Source organism: Anolis carolinensis, chromosome 1 (genome assembly GCF_035594765.1).
Source record: "Anolis carolinensis isolate JA03-04 chromosome 1, rAnoCar3.1.pri, whole genome shotgun sequence".
NCBI lineage: Eukaryota > Metazoa > Chordata > Lepidosauria > Squamata > Dactyloidae > Anolis > Anolis carolinensis.
In genome coordinates, this window is record NC_085841.1 from 433,384 (window position 1) to 453,869 (window position 20,486).

At 43.8% G+C, this 20,486-nt stretch overlaps 1 protein-coding gene across 8 annotated transcripts in view; it reads left to right on the forward strand.

Annotated features, from left to right (window-relative positions):
• Positions 1-20,486, forward strand: part of dtnb (dystrobrevin beta) — a 219,284-nt gene that overhangs the window by 71,291 nt on the left and 127,507 nt on the right. Inside the window, exon 10 of one of the 8 annotated variants that reach the window (XM_062968885.1) lies at positions 18,379-20,468. The exons of the other annotated variants lie outside the window; for them this stretch is intronic. Within the exon in view, the coding sequence (XP_062824955.1) occupies positions 18,379-18,538 (160 nt within the window). The 3' untranslated portion in view covers positions 18,539-20,468. Of the gene's footprint in view, positions 1-18,378; positions 20,469-20,486 lie in introns of those variants that run through there. 8 annotated transcript variants of the gene reach the window in all.

Here is a 20,486-nt window from a genome sequence, read left to right on the forward strand (position 1 = left end):
ACCTGCACTGGTTTCTGCCAGAGTCTTTGAAGTTCAATCTTGAGGTCCTGATAGCGGCTGAGTTTTTCCTGTTGTTTTTCATCAATGCGACTGTCACCTGGGATGGCAATATCAATTATCCAAACCTTTTTCTTTTCCACAACTGTGATGTCTGGTGTGTTGTGTTCCAGAATTTTGTCAGTCTGGATTCGGAAGTCCCACAGTATCTTTGCGTGTTCATTTTCCACGACCTTTGCTGGTTTGTGATCCCACCAGTTCTTTGCTGCTGGCAGGTGGTACTTCATGCATAAGTTCCAATGGATCATTTGGGCCACACAGTTGTGCCTCTGTTTGTAGTCTGTCTGTGCAATTTTCTTACAGCAGCTGAGGAGATGATCAATGGTTTCGTCAGCTTCCTTGCACAGTCTGCATTTTGGGTCATCAGCTGATTTTTCAATCTTGGCCTTAATTGCATTTGTTCTGATGGCTTGCTCCTGGGCTGCAAGGATCAGGCCTTCTGTCTCCTTCTTCAGGGTCCCATTCGTGAGCCAGAGCCAGGTCTTCTCCTTATTATTATTATTATTATTATTATTATTATTATTATTATAAAATCAGAAACTCCTCAAAACAGCAGACAAAGAATCAGTACAAGAAACCCGCACTACAAACTAGAGCTGATAGCTGGCACAACAAAACATTGCATGGAAAGTTCCTTGACAAAATTGAAGGAAAAGCTGATAAGGAGAAGACCTGGCTCTGGCTCACGAATGGGACCTGAAGAAGGAGACAGAAGGCCTGATCCTTGCAGCCCAGGAGCAAGCCATCAGGACAAAGGCAATTAAGGCCAAGATCGAAAAATCAGTTGATGACCCAAAATGCAGATTGTACAAGGAAACCGACAAAACCATGGATCATATCCTCAGCTGCTGTAAGAAAATCGCACAGACAGACTACAAACAGAGGCATAACTATGTGGCCCAAATGATCCATTGGAACTTATGCCTCAAGTACCACCTCCCAGCAGTAAAGAACTGGTAGGATCACAAACCTGCAAAAGTCTTGGAAAATGAGCACGCAAAGATACTGTGGGACTTCCGAATCCAGACTGACAAAGTTCTGGAACACAACACACCAGACATCACAGTTGTGGAAAAGAACAAGGTTTGGATCATTGATGTCGCCATCCCTGGTGACAGTCGCATTGACGAAAAACAACAGGAAAAACTCAGCCGCTATCAGGACCTCAAGATTGAACTTCAAAGACTCTGGCAGAAACCAGTGCAGGTGGTCCCAGCGGTGATGGGCACATTGGGTGCCGTGCCAAAAGATCTCAGCCGGCATTTGGAAACAATAGACATTGACAAAATTACAATCTGCCAACTGCAAAAGGCCACCCTACTGGGATCTGCATGCATCATCCGAAAATACATCACACAGTCCTAGACACTTGGGAAGTGTTCGGCTTGTGATTTTGTGATACGAAATCCAGCATATCTATCTTGTTTGCTGTGTCATAATAAAATAATAATAATTATAATAATTATAATTATTATTATTATTATTATTATTATTAATAACTCCATGCTATGGCATCCTGGGAGCTGTAGTTTGGAGAGGACCCAGCCCCCTTTGCCAGAGACAATTAAAGACCTTGTAAAACTACAGCTCTCAGAGTTGTATTGCATTTAACTGTGCCAGTCAAAGAATGCCGAACTGCATTTATTCTACAGTGTGGATGCAGCCCTAGGCTGCAAAAAAAGGCAGCATATAAATCAATAGTAATAGATTGATGGTCCAAAATTGGTGGCAACTTCTGCACTGTGAAGCCAATGAAAACAATATTCTAATCCTAACCATTCTGTTTCTTTGATCTGTTATGTCTTGGACAGAGATCTCCTCCTTAATGCTCTTTTCATCATAATTCAGCATGAACTTTTATGTGCAGCCTTGAGTTCCAGCTTCAGAGAAATAAAGGATTAGAACAGAATAGATTGGTTCGCAAGGAAATAAGTCTTCAGTTATTAAAGGCTGCGCAAAGGATGTTTTTGTGTGATTAAGTTGGTGTTGTGCTACTGCTGTTGTTATTGTGTGCCTTCAAGCAGTTTCCTATTTATGGCACCCCGAGGCAAACTTCAAAGGTTTTCTGAGGCTGTGAGAATGTGGCTCGGACAAGGCCACTCAATGGGTTTCCTTGGCTGAGTGAGGATTCGGATCTTGGTCCCCCGAGGCTTAGTCCAGCACTCAAACTACTGGTCCACACCGTCTATATGTAATTCTGTGGGGTTCTAGAACTATATATGTTATTCTAAAGCCCCACAGAATTACATAGAGCCAATGTGGGCCAGTAGCTGGAGTGTTAGAATAAGCCTCTGGAGACCAGGGCTTATGTATGCATATACATCTTTTATATATATATATATTATATATATGTAATGTACAGGGTTGTTGTATGTCTTTCGGGCTGTGTGGCCATGTTCCAGAAGTATACTTCTGGAATATGGCCACACAGCCCGAAAGACATACGACAACCCTGTGATCCCGGCCATGAAAGCCTTCGACAACACGATGTAATGTACGTTTTTCACATGGAGTAAACAACAAAACCACTGAACGAAATCACACCAAATTTGGCCACAAAAGACATAGTCTTCCAATCTATGTCTTTCAGTCAAATAAACCTAGAAATTTTTGTTGAACAACACTCTGAAAACAGGGGGATTCCAGACATGTAACAATCAGGGCCAGCTAACACCTTCTAACAAAAAAATTCCCCCAGAGAGGAAGTAGTCAGGCTTTGAAGCTGAAAGGCCATTACACGCTAATCATTCTGGCTAATTGCAGCATTCATACTTGCCTCCAACAGACAAAAAAAAAAGGAACAACCAGAAATATTGTATATCCACAAGCTTTAAGAAATAACATATACTAACTACCACCAATTCCTCAATACTTTATTTTCCATACCACCACACTTCGCCACAGCAATGGGTGGCCGGGCACAGCTAGTATATTATATTATTTAAAGTTTTCAAGCACACTACAAATACACTAAAGAAAGAAAAGGGGGGAAATGCATTAAAAGGTAAAAGAGGTAGATTGCAATTTTGCAGGTTTGGCTCACATTATCCAATATAGAGGAGGTAACCAAAGGTTGTGTCTGTTAAGTCACAGTAATATTATGCATATATATCCACCAAAATATAGACACGTAGCAGTGTAGTGTTTCTAAAACAGATATTTCAGGATTAAATTCTCACACGTATGTGTTCATATAACAAAACAGTTTGAGTTTAATTACTCTGCTGCTTAAAGCATCTAATGCAGGGTTAAGCTTTTACTCATATATGCGTAAGTAACACAATAGTTAGAGTTCAATTCAGCAAAACAGTTTGAGTTTAATACACTGCTGCTTAAAGCATCTAATGCAGGGTTAAGCTTTTACTCATATATGCATAAGTAACAAAAATGTTAGAGTTCAATTCACTCCTTTGCGACTTGTTATAGCAATATTATAGTTGCGCAGTATGTTGCAAGTAGTTGTCTTCTTTTTCTTTTTTGCATATGAGGAGGAGGTTGGTAAGTAGAAATGAAGGAAGTCTCTGATATAAGAAAAGTTTGTTGTGTCCTTAAAGGGATGCACGACAAACAAAAAAAACCTCAATACTACACTCTATGTAGAGCAACGCAGGAATGGAATGAATGAGAATTCAAGGAGAATATAGAGTCTCTGCAACCTAATTGTCCTTTAAAAAAAACCTGAAGAACGGCTTGACCCGAAACAAAGAAGAAAAAAACCCGGGACTCTTTGTTGTGCATCCCTTTAAGGACACTATATTAATTAAACTCAAACTGTTTTGTTACATGAACACATACTTGTGAGAATTTAATCCTGAAATATCTGTTTTAGAAACACTACACTGCTACGTGTCTATATTTTCATAGAATCATAGAATCATAGAATAGTAGAGTTGGAAGAGACCTCATGGGCCATCCAGTCCAACCCCATTCTGCCAAGAAGCAGGAAATCGCATTCAAAGCACCCCCGACAGATGGCCATCCAGCCTCTGCTTAAAACCCTCCAAAGAAGGAGCCTCCACCACGGCCCCGGGGAGAGAGTTCCACTGCCAAACAGCCTTTCTCACTGTGAGGAAGTTCTTCCTGATGTTCAGGTGGAATCTCCTTTCCTGTCGTTTGAAGCCATTGTTCCCTTGCGTCCTAGTCTGCAGGGCGGCAGAAAACAAGCTCCCTTCCTCCTCCCTATGACTTCCCCTCACATATTTGTACATGGCTATCATGTCTCCTCTCAGCCTTCTCTTCTGCAGGCTAAACATGCCCAGCTCTTTACGCTGCTCCTCATAGGGCTTGTTCTCCAGACCTTTGGTCATTTTAGTTGACCTCCTCTGGATGCTTTCCAGCTTGTCAACATCTCCAGGTGTGGTCTGACCAAGGCAGAATAGATTAAGGGGGAGCATGACTTCCCTGGATCTAGACGCTATTCCCCTATTGATGCAGGCCAGAATCCCATTGGCTTTTTTAGCTGTTGCATCACATTGTGGCCCTGGGGACTTGAATTCGTTTAGAGAGGCCAGGTGTTCCTGGACAACTTGTTTCCCTATTTGGGGTTGGATTTCCCCCAATCCTTCGTCCATTCCATGTTGCTGAGGTAGAAGATGGCTTTCTTTTTCTGAGAAGACCGAGGCAAAGAAGGCATTAAGTAGTTCTGCCTTTTCCCTGTCCCCTGTCGCCATCACCCCATCTTCTCCTTGCAGAGGCCCTATCGCCTCCTTTTTCTTCTTTTTTCTACCAACGTAAGCAAAAAAGCCTTTTTTGTTGTTTTTTATGTCCCTGGCAAGCCTGAGCTCATTTTGCGCTTTAGCCTTGCGAACCTTTTCCCTACAGGTGTTGGCTATACGTTTGAATTCTTCTTTGGTGATTTCTCCCCTTTTCCACTTCTTGTGCATGTTACTTTTGAGCTTTAGCTCAGTTAGAAGTTCTTTGGACATCCATTCTGGCTTCTTTGCACTTGTCTTATTTTTCTTCTTATTTTGGTGGATATATATGCATAATATTACTGTGACTTAACAGACACAACCTTTGGTTACCTCCTCTATACTGTATAGATATCTGTGACTTTTTGGCTCACATTATCCAATGCCAGACCTTCACCTGCTAAGTACCGCTACAGAAAAAGAAAGGGATTTAAAAAAAGATCTAAATTCCCTGATGGATGGTTTATCAGGTTGGATAGAAGGAGAAAGGAGGAGAAGGAGGCCAAGCAAGGCCTGCTTAAAATTCAGAATGGAAGCTGCGCCCCACTTTTGCCCGGCTTCCCGTGTGTAGGAGGTGTTTGTAGTGATAATTTTGAGAAAAAGCAATGAGTCCACAAACAAACAAACAGATTCCTTGTGGATGCAGAGCTTCCTTCCGACTAATGGGATGCGAGGCTCCAAATATATTTATGTGAGGATTGCAAAACCATTGAGGAAGGAGGGAAGGAAGAACTGCAAAGGAGGAAAAGATGGATGGGAGGAATGAGATGAATGTAAGGAAGGAGACTGGGTGGGTGGGTGAGAAGGAAGGAAGGAAGGAAGGAAGGAAGGAAGGAAGGAAGGAAGGAAGGAAGGAAGGAAGGAAGGAAGGAAAGAAAAGATGTGTTGTTGAAAGCTTCCATGGCTGGAATCACTGGGTTGCTGTGAGTTTTGCGGGCTGTATGGCCATGTTCCAGAAGCATTCTCTCCTGATGTTTCAGCAACATCCTCAGAGGTTGTGGGGTATATTGGAAACTAGGCAAGTGGGGTTTATATATCTGTAGAATGATGTCCAGGGTGGGGGAAAGAACTCTTGTCCATTGGAGGCAATTGAAATCGACACGCATGTGGATAATTTCAACAAAAAAGGAGGAAACGATGAAAATGAACAAAATCTGGCTCCCAACATTAAAAAAACTAAAATTAGGGCAGTAAATAAAGAACAACACTTTGAAGACAGGGGAATTCTGTTAGTGTTTTTTGTTGTTTTAGTGTGAAATGTTCAATCAGTTGTTGCTGTTGGATTGTGTATATGTGTTCCGGCAAGCATTCCAGCAGCCCAGGAGTTAATTGCCCGGAGGGCCAATGGGTCAAGACTTCCGTTTCAACTACGTGGACGGAACATTAGTCATGAACTGTGGAATGCAGGGAGGTGCTTGCTTGCACTGATAACGGACTCGGCAAGCCAAGAGGATGTGCCATGTTTTGTCCTTGCCGAGGAAACATGTGTCCAGAGAGTGATGGTATTTAGTGTTGTAGATAACTTGTAAATAAAGCCTTTAGAACCGCTGGGATCAGCAGATAATTTACGACTGTGCTGTCGTTTGTCGGTACCACTTTCGCAGCTGCGAAAGAAGAAGGTGAGACCTGACTCATCAATCGGTCAGGGCGACGATTTCCTGACAAATTCCAGACAATTAGAGCCAGCTAAAACCTCCCAACAAAGGATTCCCCTAGGCAAGATTCAGCCTGGCTTTGAAGCTGCAAGTCTTTTCAATGCTAATCAAGGTGATTAATTGCAACAGTTGCCCTGGCCTCCAACAGACAAGAGTTCTTTCCCCCACCCTGGACCTTCCACAGATATATAAACCCCACTTGACTAATTTCCAGCAGACCTCACAACCTCTGAGAATGCCTGCCATAGATGTGGGCGAAACGTCAGGAGAGAATGCTTCTGTAACATGGCCAGACAGCCCAGAAATCGCACAGCAACAAAGGAAGAAGAGTTGGTGGTGGAGGGAAGAGGGAAGGAGAGAAGGAAGGAAGGAGAGTTAAAGAAGAACTAGAAGGAAGAAAGGAAAAGAAGGGGAGAGGGAAGACCCAACAGAAAGGCTTCTAGCTCTAGTGTAGGCATGGGCCAACTTCAGCCCTCCAGGTGTTTTGGACTGCAACTCTCACAATTCCTAACAGCCGGCAGGCTGTTAGGAAGTGTGGGAGTTGAAGTCCAAAACACCTGGAGGGCTGAAGCTTGCCCATGACTGCCTACTGGTACTTTAATTTTTAAGATGTTTTCAATATTCTTATGAATTACAATCCAGAATTTATTTATTTATTTTGCTTTAGGACAATTGTAGTCTTTTTTTAATGACTTCTGTCCAAAATGATATGTCCAAAATATAAAAAACCATTAGGGAAATTTGAGGGGTGAGTTCATGTCTGACCTATTTATGGTGGAGGAAAGGTTTTGGCAATCCATAGAACTGTCCTTATATCAAAAGTGTTGTCTGGGGATTTGAGAGTGTCTTTTTTGTGTGTGTGTGTGTGTGTGGGGGGGGGGGGGTTGTGTAGTCCGTAGTAAGACTGTTCTAACTGGTTCTGAGTTGTTCGTGTTGCTATAATTGTTGTGGTAGTTGTAATTTCTTGGGTCTTCTGGTTGGGTCTTCTGGTTCCTTTCTTCCTCATCCACTTTCCTGGTTTTGTTTCCCTCTTGATCTTGCATATTCCTCAAAGTTTGACCAGTCTGTTTCTCTTGTTGGTTTTCCTTGGTGTTTTTTTTCCCAGCAAATAGGTCAGCTTGTCCATATTCTTAATTTCCCATATCTTCGTTATCCATTGGTCTATTATTGGTATCTTTTCTTGCCTCCAAAACTTGGCGAAGACGATCCTTGCTCCTGTAACTAAGTAATTTAGAATCTTTTCCTCGTTTAGGTCTAATTTAAAGTTTGTTATTCCTATTAAATATAATTCTGGACTTTTTCGGATTTTTTTCGTCAGTATCTTCTGGCATTCTTCGTGAATTTCTTTCCAGAACAACTTTGTTTTGGTGCATGTCCACTACATGTGATAAAAATTTCCCTCGTGTTTTTGGCATTTCCAACATTTTATTTGGGAGTTCTTGTTAAGGTGGTTTAGTTTCTTTGGGGTGATATACCTTATATCAAAAGTGTTGTCTGGGAAGAACCTCTTCCTATTCCTTTTATTTTTGTTTGATAATTCCTTCCTCTAAAAGGCAAAAAAACTTTAAAAAGCCCATGCAAAGATGTTAGCCACCAACTGAACTGAACCTCTGGTACCTGGGGTGACCTTGGCCATTGTTACGAAACATGTCCAGGAAGAAAACATATTCTTTCATGTCTGCATAGGGACCACCAAACGCATCATTGCCCAAACATGAGTCAAGGAACACGAAAGGCACTGCAGACTAAGTCAACCAGAGAAGTCAGCCATAGCAGAACACCTGATGAACCAACCTGGGAACGGAATATTATTATTTGAGAATACAGAAATGTTGGACCACTCTCACAACCATCATGTCAGACTACATAGAGAAGCCATCAAAATCCACAAACATGTGGACAATTTCAACAGAAAGGAGGAAACCATGAAAATGAACAAAATCTGGCTACCAGTATTCAAAAACTCTAAAATTAGGACAGTAAATAAAGAACAACACTCTGAAAACAGGGGAATTCCAGACAGCAAACAATCAGGGCAGCTAACACCTCTCAACAAAGGATTCCCCCAGGCAGGAAGCAGCCAGGCTTTGAAGCTGCAAGGCTTTTCAATCCTAAGGGCCGGGCTGTGGCGCAGGCTGGTGAGCAGCTTGCTGCAATAAATCACTCTGACCATGAGGTCATGAGTTCGAGGCCAGCCCGTGGCGGGGTGAGCACCCGTCAATTAAAAATAAAAAATAGCCCCTGCTCGTTGCTGACCTAGCAACCCGAAAGATAGTTGCATCTATCAAGTAGGAAATAAGGTACCACTTATAAAAGTGGGGAGGCAAGTTTAACTAATTTACGACCTGGAATGAGGAAGTGCCGTCACAGTGAATGATGAAACAGCTGCTCCCCCTGTGGCCAGAATCGAGCATCCCCTCAGGAGAAGGTTAAATTGCCTCTGCGTCTGTCTCTGTCGCTGTCTCGGGCATTTTATGTTTGCCCTGTATGTATATAATGTGATCCGCCCTGAGTCCCCTTCGGGGTGAGAAAGAAGGGCAGAATATAAATGCTGTAAATAAAGTGATTAATTACACCATTTGCATTGGCCTCCAACAGACAAGAGTTCTTTCTCCCACCCCGGATCTTCCACCCCACTTGCCTAGTTTCCAGCAGACCTCACAACCTTTAAGGATGCCTGCCATAGAGGTGGGTGAAACGTCAGGAGAGAATGCTTCTGGAACATGGCCATACTGCCCGGAAAAGACACAGCAGCCCAATGATTCCGGCCATGAAAGCCTTCGACAACATATTCTTTTAAGTATTTGCAGGTTAAGCCTCAGCTCCTTGAAGTGCCAAACTTCTTTCCTCTCCAAATGCCAAGGCCGCTGCCGCCGGGAAGAGCTTAATGGTCCTTGCAAATGTCATCTCCCAGGAACAGCTTAAAAGCAGCCACTTTTAAGTGGATGGAGGAGAGGAGATGGCGTTGAAAAATGCCATGGAGGAAGATTCCTTCTCTGAGGAAAAGAGCCCTGGGATGAATGGAGCGGCTGCTCGTGGCGGGTCCGGATCTGAAGGTGTTTAGGTCAGTGTCCCCTCTCCTCCCCCGGTTCCTGCTTGGATCTTTTTTCAAGACAAGAACCCATATTTCTTGAATGTGAAGAGGTTTCATAGAATCCTAGAGTTGGAAGAGATCCCGAGGGCCATCCAGTCCACCCCCTTCCCATGCGGGAATGAAAGCATCCCAACAGGTGGTCATCTAGGCTCTCCAGGTGAGAAAACTCCACTGGACTCCAAAACAGCCATGTCTTCCACTGCCAAACAGTCCGATCCATCAGGGACTTCTCCCTAATCTTGAGGTGGAATCTCTTTTCCTGCTATTTGAAGCCCTTGCTCCATTGTGTTCCAGTCTCCAGAGCAGAAGAACACAATTTTGCTGCTCTCAGCTTTGTTCACAAAGAAGTCCTTACCTTCCTTGCTTAGTTTCTCCATACCTCACAACTGTTGTGGTAATCTCTGAGCGGTTAGACTCAATTTAACCCTCCTCTGGGGGAGATTCCACCAAAATCAGCAGAGTAGCAAAAGCAAACTTCCAAATGCAGCAGTTACTTACACGCGGTGAGCAAGAGAAGCCTTTGACCATTTAGGATTGCAATGGACTGCAGAGTCTCAGTAGAAGTTCAAAAAGTATTTATTCAGGTAAAAAGAACTCCATTGTAGATAGAAAGGCTTGGGAGCTGTCTAGTCTACTCTAGACTGGTTTCTAAGGAAAAATAAGAAAGGATAAATAACAAACATTTAAATAGTTACATCTTGCCAGGAGAGATAGTGAGATGCTTGTTAGCTAGAAGAACAAAGGGAGAAGAGACTGAACCAAAATGGTTCCAACCTCATGGTCCAGTTTATTGGGGCCATAAAAGACATTCTGACCAATGAGAAGTTAGTGTCCCTAAAGATTCACATTTCTACTAACTTCAAAGTAAGGGATGTGACGTACACAGGATAGAGTGAAACACAGTAAAGCCTGTCTGGGCATGCTTTGGAAACAGGGAAAGGATTCCCTCAATCTAACTCTGTCGTCTATCTGACTACATTTAGACTTGAGTAGTCCAGGGTGATTCCCAACAACAACCTCTGAGGATGCCTGCCATAGATGTGGGCAAAACCTCAGGAGAGAATACTTCTGGAACATGGCCAGACATCCCGGAAAACATGCAACAACCCAGTCCTTACATCTGTCTCAAGCACATGTACACACACACACACATGTAGTCATCGAACTATACAATCCAAGAATCATAGAATCATGGAACTGGAAGAGACCACATGGGCCATATAATCCAAGCCCTTGCCATGCAGGAAAAGTACAATCAAAGTACCCCCAACAGATGACCATCCAGCCTCTGTTTTGAACCTCCAAGGAGCTTCCACCATACTCCAAGGAAGAGAATTCTACTGATGAACTCTTACAGTCAAGAAGTTCTTCCTACTACTCAGGTGGAATCTCCTTCCCTGTCATTTGAACCCATGGCTCCATTGACTCTTAGTTTACAGGGCAGCAGAAAACAAGGCTGCTCCCTCTTCCTTGTGACACCCTATAGTTGGAAGGGACTCCAAGGACCATCCAGTCCAACCCACTTCTGCCACAACATTCATCTATCCAGCCTCTGCTTGAAAGCCTCCAGAGAAGGTCACTCCACAGGACTCCCCAAGTTGCAGTAGATTGCACTGTTGAACAACTCTTACCATCACAAAGTTCTTCCTAGAGTTTAGGTGGAATCTTTTTTCCTGCCATTTGAATCCTAGTCTCCAGAGCAGGAGGACACAAACTTGCCCTCTCCTCAACATGGCATCTTCGCAAATGTTGAAACTTCCTGTGGCCCCTCTCAACCTTCTCTTCTCCAAGCTAAAAATGTCCAGCTCCTCATAGAGCTTGGCTTCCAGATCTTTGACCCTGTTAGTGACCATTTTTGGAACCTCTTTCATCCGGTCCATGTCCTTCTTGAATGGTGAGGCCCAGTGCTGGACACAGTATTCCAAGTAAGTTCTGACCCAAGCATGGGCAAAATTGGGCCCTCCCTCCAGGTGTTTTGGCCTTTAACTCCAACAATTTCTAATAGCCTACTGGCTGTTAGGAATTGTGGAAGTTGAAGTCCAAACACCCGGAGGACCAAAGTTTGCTCATGCCTGGTCTGGCCAAAGCATGCAGGGCTCTCCATCCATTGCAGATGCTACTCCTGTGAATCTCCTTTTCTTGGCAAAGGACGTTGAAGCTTCAGCCTGGTTTTGAGGTGTCTTTGAGCCTGTTCCCTAAATGTGGCCTGAGTATCCTTGTGCCCTGATGGCGAAGTGCGTTAAAGCACTGAGCTGGAGACCGAAAGGTCCCAGGTTCAAACCCGGGGAGCAGAGTGAGCGCCCGCTGTTAGCTCCAGCTCCTGCCAACCTAGCAGTTCGAAAACATGCCAGTGTGAGTAGATCAATAGGTACAACAAATGTATGTTGTTTTTTATGATGGTTTTATTGATGTTGATGTTTTATTGTTGAAATATTCGCTTCACTGTTTTATTGTTGTATATGTCGGGCTTTGTCCCCATGTAAGCCGGAGATGGGGTGGAGTATAAAAATAAAGTTATTATTATTATTATTATTATTATTATTATTATTATTATTATTATTACCGCTCCGGCAGGAAGATAACAGTGCTCCATGCAGTCATGCCAGTGGCCACATGACCTTGGAGGTGTCTACAGACAACGCCGGCTCTTTGGCTTAGAAGTGGAGATGAGCACCAACCCCCAGAGTCGGTCACGACTGGACTTAACGTCAGGGGAAACTTTTACCTTTACTATCCTTGTGCAGAGTTCTCTCCGTGGCTTCTTCCCTCCCTCCATCACTCCATCCCCTCTCTGTCCTGACCTCTGTGTTTCTTCGGAGAAGCTTCTGGGCCGCTGTTGAGGAAGCCAAGCGTCAGAAGGAGGCAGGAGTCCCTCTTTCTGGGGATGCGCTGTCATCCGGCGTGTCCTTCCCTCTGAAAATGAAAAACTGACAAGAACCCAAGGAGAGGTGAACTGGGGCCGCGTTCCAGCATCAGCGGAATCGAACACAGGGAGCATTTCAGTGGAAGAAGCACATCCCCAGCAGTTTCCTTGGGAGCCGGTGTCCATGCAGGCCAGTCAGGAACTGCTCTCCGGGGGAAGGCAGGATGGAGGGAGTCCGGCAGAACGGACACTGAGTCCGAGGCTGTCTCCAAACACATCACATGTGCCGTCGTCCTCTTTCTTCTTCCTGACCGGTGAAGAGCAGCAGTGTCCAGAGCCGGTGAGTGAGTCTGGTGCCCAAGGGGTCACCTGCGCTTCCAACAGGCCCTCGTCGCCTGCTCATGTGCAGAAGGCCCTCCATCACGTGCGCTTCTGTTTCCTTAGAGACAACGGAGGGGAGGAAGGCGGCTGTCTTTGGATGCTCTTCGGCAGAGAAGGTTTGCCCTCTTTGCTTGCTTCTCCTGCTCTTCTCTTTCCTCTGTGGGTGGGTGGGAGTCGCCAGAGGTGCCCACTGTGAGTGACTTTTTGGGCTGCTGTGGGCACAAGGACCACCTTTCCCCAGCCTCTCTCCGCTTGGTGACAGGCAGCCGGGATGCTGACGGATGCAGACAAAGCAAGTTGTTGGCGCTTTTCTTCTTGTTGTGGAGCGATTGCAAAGGCAGCTTGAGGCGAGGAGGGGGAAGGTACGCTCCTCTGCTTTTCCAAGAGCGGCTGGCCAGGCTTTCCGAGCGCTGCCTTTCTTTGTGAGCAGCATCTTCCCGGCAGGACAAAAGGGCTCTTAACGGGAGAGAGGGAAGGAGGAGGTGGGCGGGCAGCTGGAAAGGCTGGAGGGACATCTGGGCAGCTGCTGCTGTTTATCCCTGGAAGGTGAGTCGCTCGCTGTGCGCCGAAGAACGGACAGGTGGACTGGGCTTCTGGTCTGCTTCTGGCCAACAAGGAGATCTCCAGATACAGCAAAACCACTGGCATTTCCAAACCACCTCCAAGGTGCATCGAATCCTCTCCCCACCAACGCGGTCTTTCACTCTCTGGTCCTTTGGCAAAGCTAGCAGAAGTTTTAGCGCCCGCAAATCCTTCTCTTTGAACCAGGTTAGTGTTTGCTCTGCAACCCTAAGTCCCTTTGTGGGTTGTGAGCATCTCCTCTTCACTCCCTTGGGATTTGGAAATGCCGTTGCCCTCCCCTCCAGGGACCTCGGCCAGGTGGAGAAGACAGGTGTATCCACGTCTGGAAACCTTTTCAGGTCGTATTATGTCAAAATAGATAGGGAGAATCTGAGCTGGGGCGAGTAAAGAAAGGGGCTATTCTCCATCAATAGTGGAGGATAGGGGTGAAATAATGTCTCTGTTGCAATATCTTTTGGGAAGGCTCCTTTAGGGAGAGGGGCTGTGTTTTGTTTTCTTGTTTAAGCAGCCATTTCGTTTCTGAATCCCATGCTTTTTCCTTTCTTCTTTACCCTTTGGTTGAGAGATTATTTATGCAAAGAAGCAGGTCCACAAAAATAGCAACTGAGAGTTCCTGGAAGCCCCGTGAATCCAGAAGAGTTTGAAGTCTTGAGGATGTAAGGATCTGCTCCATCTTCCACTCACGCTCAGGCTGTCATCTTCAGATATGGCCTTAGTCCTCTTCTGTTTTGATGTTTTTTGGACACTTGGGTTTGACTTCCACCTCATCTGCCATTAGACTTGCTGTGTGATTGCTCACTGCCTCAGTTTGCCATCTGTAGAATGAAAACAGTTGTGATAATACAATAGAATCCTAGAACGGTCCCAAGGAGTCATCTAGTCTAAGGCACTGCCTGTGCAGGGATCCACCGCTCAAGAAGCCTAAGAGGTGGACCTCCAACTTCTCCTTAAAAACTTCCAAGGAAGAAAGTATGAGAAGTTCTTGTGACCATGGCTCCTGCTGACCAGAGGAACCGATTTGGGCTGGGCAAATCAATATTTGTGATAAAGGCGAAGGAATATGAACTCGGAGGATGAGCAGGAAAGTGTCCTTCAGAGGAGGTGGCCAAGAGAGGCAAGGGTCTGGAAACCAAGCCCTGCGAGGATCTCTTGGGGTGTTAGGCCAGAAGGAGAGAAGGTCAAGAAGGTCATCCCCAAAGGGATGTCTGGAGGAGCAGGGAGCAAACCTGTGCAAACCTGGGACACAATGGAACATTGGATCCAAGCTGCAGGAAAAGAGGTTCCACCTCAACATTAGGAAAGCCTGGCCAATGGCTAGGGCTCTTGAGCTATGGGATGGCAAGTCAGGAGGTTTCCTTCTGTTGGGGGTTTTAAATAGAGGTGGGACCACCAATCCTCAGGAATATATTATTATTATTATTATTATTATTATTATTATTATTATTATTATTATTATTATTATTATTGACAATGACGTAGTATGACACAGCAAACAAGATAGATATGCTGGATTTCATATCACAAAATCACAAGTTGAACACTTCCCAAGTGTCTAGGACTGTGTGATGTATTTTCGGATGATGCGTGCAGATCCCAGTAGGGTGGCCTTTTGTAGTTGGCAGATCATAATTTTGTCAATGTCTAATGTTTCCAAATGCCAGCTGAGATCTTTTGGCATGGCACCCAGTGTGCCCATCACCACCGGGACCACCTGCACTGGTTTCTGCCAGAGTCTTTGAAGTTCAATCTTGAGGTCCTGATAGCGGCTGAGTTTTTCCTGTTGTTTTTCGTCAATGCGGCTGTCACCTGGGATGGCAACAGCAATGATCCAAACCTTTTTCTTTTCCATAACTGTGATGTCTGGTGTGTTGCGTTCCAGAATTTTGTCAGTCTGGATTCAGAAGTCCCACAGTATCTTTGCGTGCTCATTTTCCAATACTTTTGCCGGTTTGCGATCCCACCAGTTCTTTCCTGCTGGGAGGTGGTACTTGAGGCATAAGTTCCAATGAATCATTTGGGCCACATAGTTGTGCCTCTGTTTGTAGTCTGTCTGTGCAATTTTCTTACAGCAGCTGAGGATATGATCCATGGTTTCATCAGCTTCCTTGCACAGTCTGCTTTGGGTCATCAACTGATTTTTCGATCTTGGCCTTAATTGCATTTGTCCTGATGTCTTGCTCCTGGGCTGCAAGGATCAGGCCTTCTGTCTCCTTCTTCAGGGTCCCATTCGTGAGCCAGAGCCAGGTCTTCTTCTTGTCAGTTTTTCCTTCAATTTTGTCAAGGAACTTTCCATGTAATGTTTTGTTGTGTCAGCTGTCAGCTCTAGTTTGTAGTGCAGTTTTCTTGTATTGGTTTTTTGTCTGCTGTGCTTTAAGAAGTTTATGATTTTTGACTTCAATCAAAGCAGGTTCTTCACTTTGCTTGACATCTTCTGCCAGGGCATGTTCTTCTTCTTTGACTGCTTGTTTGACTTGTAAGAGTCCTCTGCCGCCTGATCTTCGAGGCAGATATAGCCGGTCAACATCACTGCGAGGGTGCAGTGAGTGATGAATGGTCATGAGTTTTCTTGTTTTTCTGTCCAAATTGTCCAGTTCCATCTGTGTCCAGTTTATGATGCCAGCAGTATATCTTATGACAGGTATGGCCCAGGTGTTTATGGCCTTGATGGTGTTGCCTCCATTGAACTTGCTTTTGAGAATTTTTCTGACCCTTTGTGAGTATTCTTTACTGACCACAGTCTTCACATGTTCATGCTTGATGTTGTCCAGCTGTAATATGCCCAGATATTTACAGGCCTCTGGCTGGTGACACTTTATTGTTTGGCCATTAGGCATATTTATGCCCTCACTTTCAATGATTTTTCCCTTCTTCAATGCCACTGTCGAACATTTGTCCAAACCAAACTCCATGCTGATATCAGTGCTAAAAATTCGGACAGTGTTGATCAGAGACTGGATTTCAGTTTCCGTTTTCCCAGATAGCTTCAGGTCATCCATGTACATCAGATGTGAAATTTTGTGAGATTTCTTAGATGTTTGATAGCCGAGATTTGTGTTTTGTAAGATTGTTGATGGAGGGATCATGGCAATAATGAAAAGCAGAGGGGACAATGAATCTCCCTGGAAAATTCCTCTCCTGATGTTGACAAGTCCATAGCTTTCATTTCCAACAAACAGTTTAGTTTTCCAGTGCTCCATCATGTTTTCAATGAAGGTGCCAATAATAATAATAATAATAATAATAATAATAATAATAATAATAATATTATTATTATTATTATTATTATTATTATTATTATTATTATTATGTTTATCTATACCCCACTTTTTCTCTCAACAAGGACGAGAATGGAAGTGGACTAGATGACCCTTGCGGTATCTTCTGGATTTATTGAGTCTGAATTGAATGTCATGTTCCCACTGCCCCTCCTTTTGCAATTGGGCAGGAATGCCATCTTCTTGAGCATGCTTTAAATGTGGATTTCCTGGACCAACAAAAGGGGGGCTGGTCTGGATGGCCTTTGGAATCCCTTCTAATACTCCTACAATTCCATGTTGTGTTTATTCCTGACCCGATAGAATTGGATCAGGAGAAGGGGAGTTGGAAGGAGTGGGTCAGTAATGGCTGCTCTTCCTCTGAAATCCATCTCTGGGATGACTTTGGGATGCCATGAGTCTCAGAGCCTTCGGTTGACTACAAGCCTTATTATTCTGAAATGCAAGTGGGAATGGGAAGATCAGTGCTTTCCTCTTCACTCATTTTCTCTAAGTGCTAAGTACTATCACTTCACATTATCGTAGACTCTCAGTTCACTAAGACTCATGCAACTAGTAAAAAAAATCAAGGAAATAATACTTTACATTTTTATAAAATTTCTTTTTATAATACAGTAAAACTGTGCTACTTTATACCTGTCCTTATTTGTCTTGATGTGCTTTTAATTACAGTAGTCTTGCTTATCCAACCTCCGCTTATCCAACATTATGTATTATCCAACGCAGTCTGCCTTTTAGTAGTCAATGTTTTCAATACATTGAGATATTTTTGTGCTAAATTCATAAATACAGTAATTACTACATAACATTACCGAGTATTGAACTGCTTTTTCTCTCAAATTTGTTGCAAAACGTGATGTTTTGGTGCTTAATTTGTAATATCATAACATAATTTGAGGTTTAATAGGCTTTTCCTTAATGCCTCCTTATTATCCAACATTTTCGCTTATCCAACGTTCTGCTGGCCCATTTATGTTGGATAAGTGAGACTCTACTGTACTGTATTTACAAATTTACCACACAATGAATTTAAAACACTGACTACAAAAACATTGATTATGAAAAGGCAGACTGCGTTGGATAATCCAGAAGATTGTATAAGCGAATGTTGGATAAGTGAGATTCTTCTTTAATATGAAATAATTACTGGGATAGAATAATGCAGAACAATATAATCTCTAAAACCAGGACAGTAAATAAACAGGGGAATTCCACACAGGAAACAGAAAAAGTAGTCCAATACACAGTAATGCTATGTAGTAATTACTGTACAGTAGAGTCTCACTTATCCAACATAAACGGGCCGGCAGAACGTTGGATAAGTGAATATGTTGGATAATAAGGAGGGATTAAGGAAAAGCCTATTAAACATCCAATTAGGTTATGATTTTACAAATTAAGCACCAAAACATCATGTTTTACAACAAATTTGACAGAAAAAGTAGTTCAATGCGCAGTAATGCTATGTAGTAATTATTGTATTTACGAATTTAGCACCAAAATATCACAATGTATTGAAAACATTGACTACAAAAATGCGTTGGATAATCCAGAACGTTGGATAAGTGAGTGTTGGATAAGTGAGACTCTACTGTATCTCAAACATACCTGTAACTGGACTGATACGTTGTGTATCTGTGTTATGCTGAACACATGAAGGTTGTGAGTAAACCAAAAATGTCATTTTACCAAAGGCTACTTTATTTTTGTATACATACTCTATTTTTGTATACAGACTCTACTGTATATTTCTTGGAAAGCCCCTTCCCCTTTGACGCAGGGGTCTCAGAAACTGGGTTCATCCCTTCCTTCCTCCTTTCAAAAAGGAAAACAAATGGCAGAGGACACAGAAGCACTCAGATGGTGAACCAAATCTATCACGAGGCTCCGGGAAGCAACTGTCAAAACGGTGGAAATCATATTCCAATCAACTCTTTTGACGCCGAATAAAGGACAACATTATGGTCCTTCCGTTGGCTTCTGGGATCCCATTCAGCGCTTGCTCCGTGGAGAGAGCGAGAATCCATTCCTGCTCCGAGATAATCAACAAACCATTCACTCTCCCTCTTGGGCTCATCTTCTCGCTTTCTATGCAAAGTTGCTGATGGAAATAAGCTGCAGCTGAAAAAGAGATTCGGTTTCTGCTGCTGAAGCAGAAGCTGGAGAACAGCCCAACCGAGCGTCCCTCTCTTCTGCGCTCATCCCACATCCAGAGAGTTCCCTTTGGAGGACTTTGAGGGGGAATGGGGTTCTTTATGTTGGGAATCATCCTGGACTACTCAAGTCTAGATGTAGTTAGATAGATGATAGAGTTAGATTGAGGGAATCCTTTCCCTGTTTCCAAAGCATGCCTAGACAGGCTTTACTGTGTTTCCCTCTATCCTGTGTGCGTCACATCCCTTACTTTGAAGTTAGTGGAAATGTGACTCTCCAGGGACACTAACTTCTCATTGGTCAGAATGTCTTTTATGGTCCCAATAAACTGGACCATGAGGTTGGAACCATTTTGGTTCTCTCTTCTCCCTTTGTTCTTCTAGCTAACAACACGTCCTGCCGTCTCTCCTGGCAAGATGTAACTATTTAGATGTTTGTTATTTTTCCTTTCTTATTTTTTCCTTAGAAACCAGTCTAGAGTAGACTAGACAGCTCCCAAGCCTTTCTATCTACAATGGAATTTTTACCTGAATAAATGCTTTTTGAACTTTTACTGAGACTCTGCAGTCCATTGCAATCCTAAATGGTCAAAGGCTTCTCTTGTTCACCCCGTGTAAGTAACTGCTGCATTTGAAAGTTTTGCTTTTGCTACTCTGCTGCATTTTGGTGGAATCTCCCCCAGAGAGGGTTAAATTGAGTCTAACCGCTCAGAGATTACCACAACACTTTCGACACTTGCTTCCAGTTAATCCCTCCTTTTTCATAGACCTCACCCAATAACAAGGCTTTCTGCAGCTTTCAGCTTGGAAGCCACAAATACCTGTCGAATCATACAACTAGAAAGGGCCACAAAGGCCATCTAGTCCAGCCCCTACCATTCAGGAACTGTGATGTCTCATGGGCCATGTAGTCCCGTTCCAAGTACTATTGTGGCAGACGAAGAGGAAAACTTTGGTTTCCCACCGTTTCAGCCAGAATTGGAGCCCTTGCACCTGCAGGATGTTTGCCCTCCAGAAGTCAGGCAAACAAGCCTTGGGCAGAATTCTCCCCCGTTCTCTCGTAAGGATAATTATAATCGAGATAGAGGCGCTAGGGAGGCGAAGCGCCGAAGCGCCAGGATCGCTGCCAGACAATTAACTGATTAAGCCTGTTTCCCTTGGGAAATCTTAAGGAGTCATGCATCTGGACATAGTATGGGTTTCACTTCTTGTTCCCCAGGGAAAGTGTTCCTTGGCGGGAAAACAAGATCCTATATAGGTGTTTACCCGCAAGGAGATCCTTGCGGAGTCAATTCGTCAGCTTCAGGAGTGAGATCGTGTGTAGACTATGCTACTCCAGTTCCTTGTTTCCAGGACCTTGTTCTTGTTCCAGCCCTGCCTTGTTCCCCGGACCTCGCCACGGATTTCGCCACGGACCCTGTTCTTGTTTCTTGCTTCTTGCTGCCTCGAATCAAGCCTTGTTTGCCAAAAATCTAGTTTGTTCTCCAGCCTTGTTGCCAAGCTCCATTGGACTAAAGGACCCTGTCATTTCCCCACACTTTGCTCGGCAAAGTGTGTGTTTCGGTTATTGGATTATAACTTTGGACTCTAATATCTCATATTGGACATTGATTTCCTGGACTATATTTGACCTTTCCTGAAAGGTCTACTTCTGAACTATATTCTTCACTTGTTTTTATTGACTTTATATATTCCTTTAATAAAGATATTAGATAGATTCTGGTCTCTGTGCATG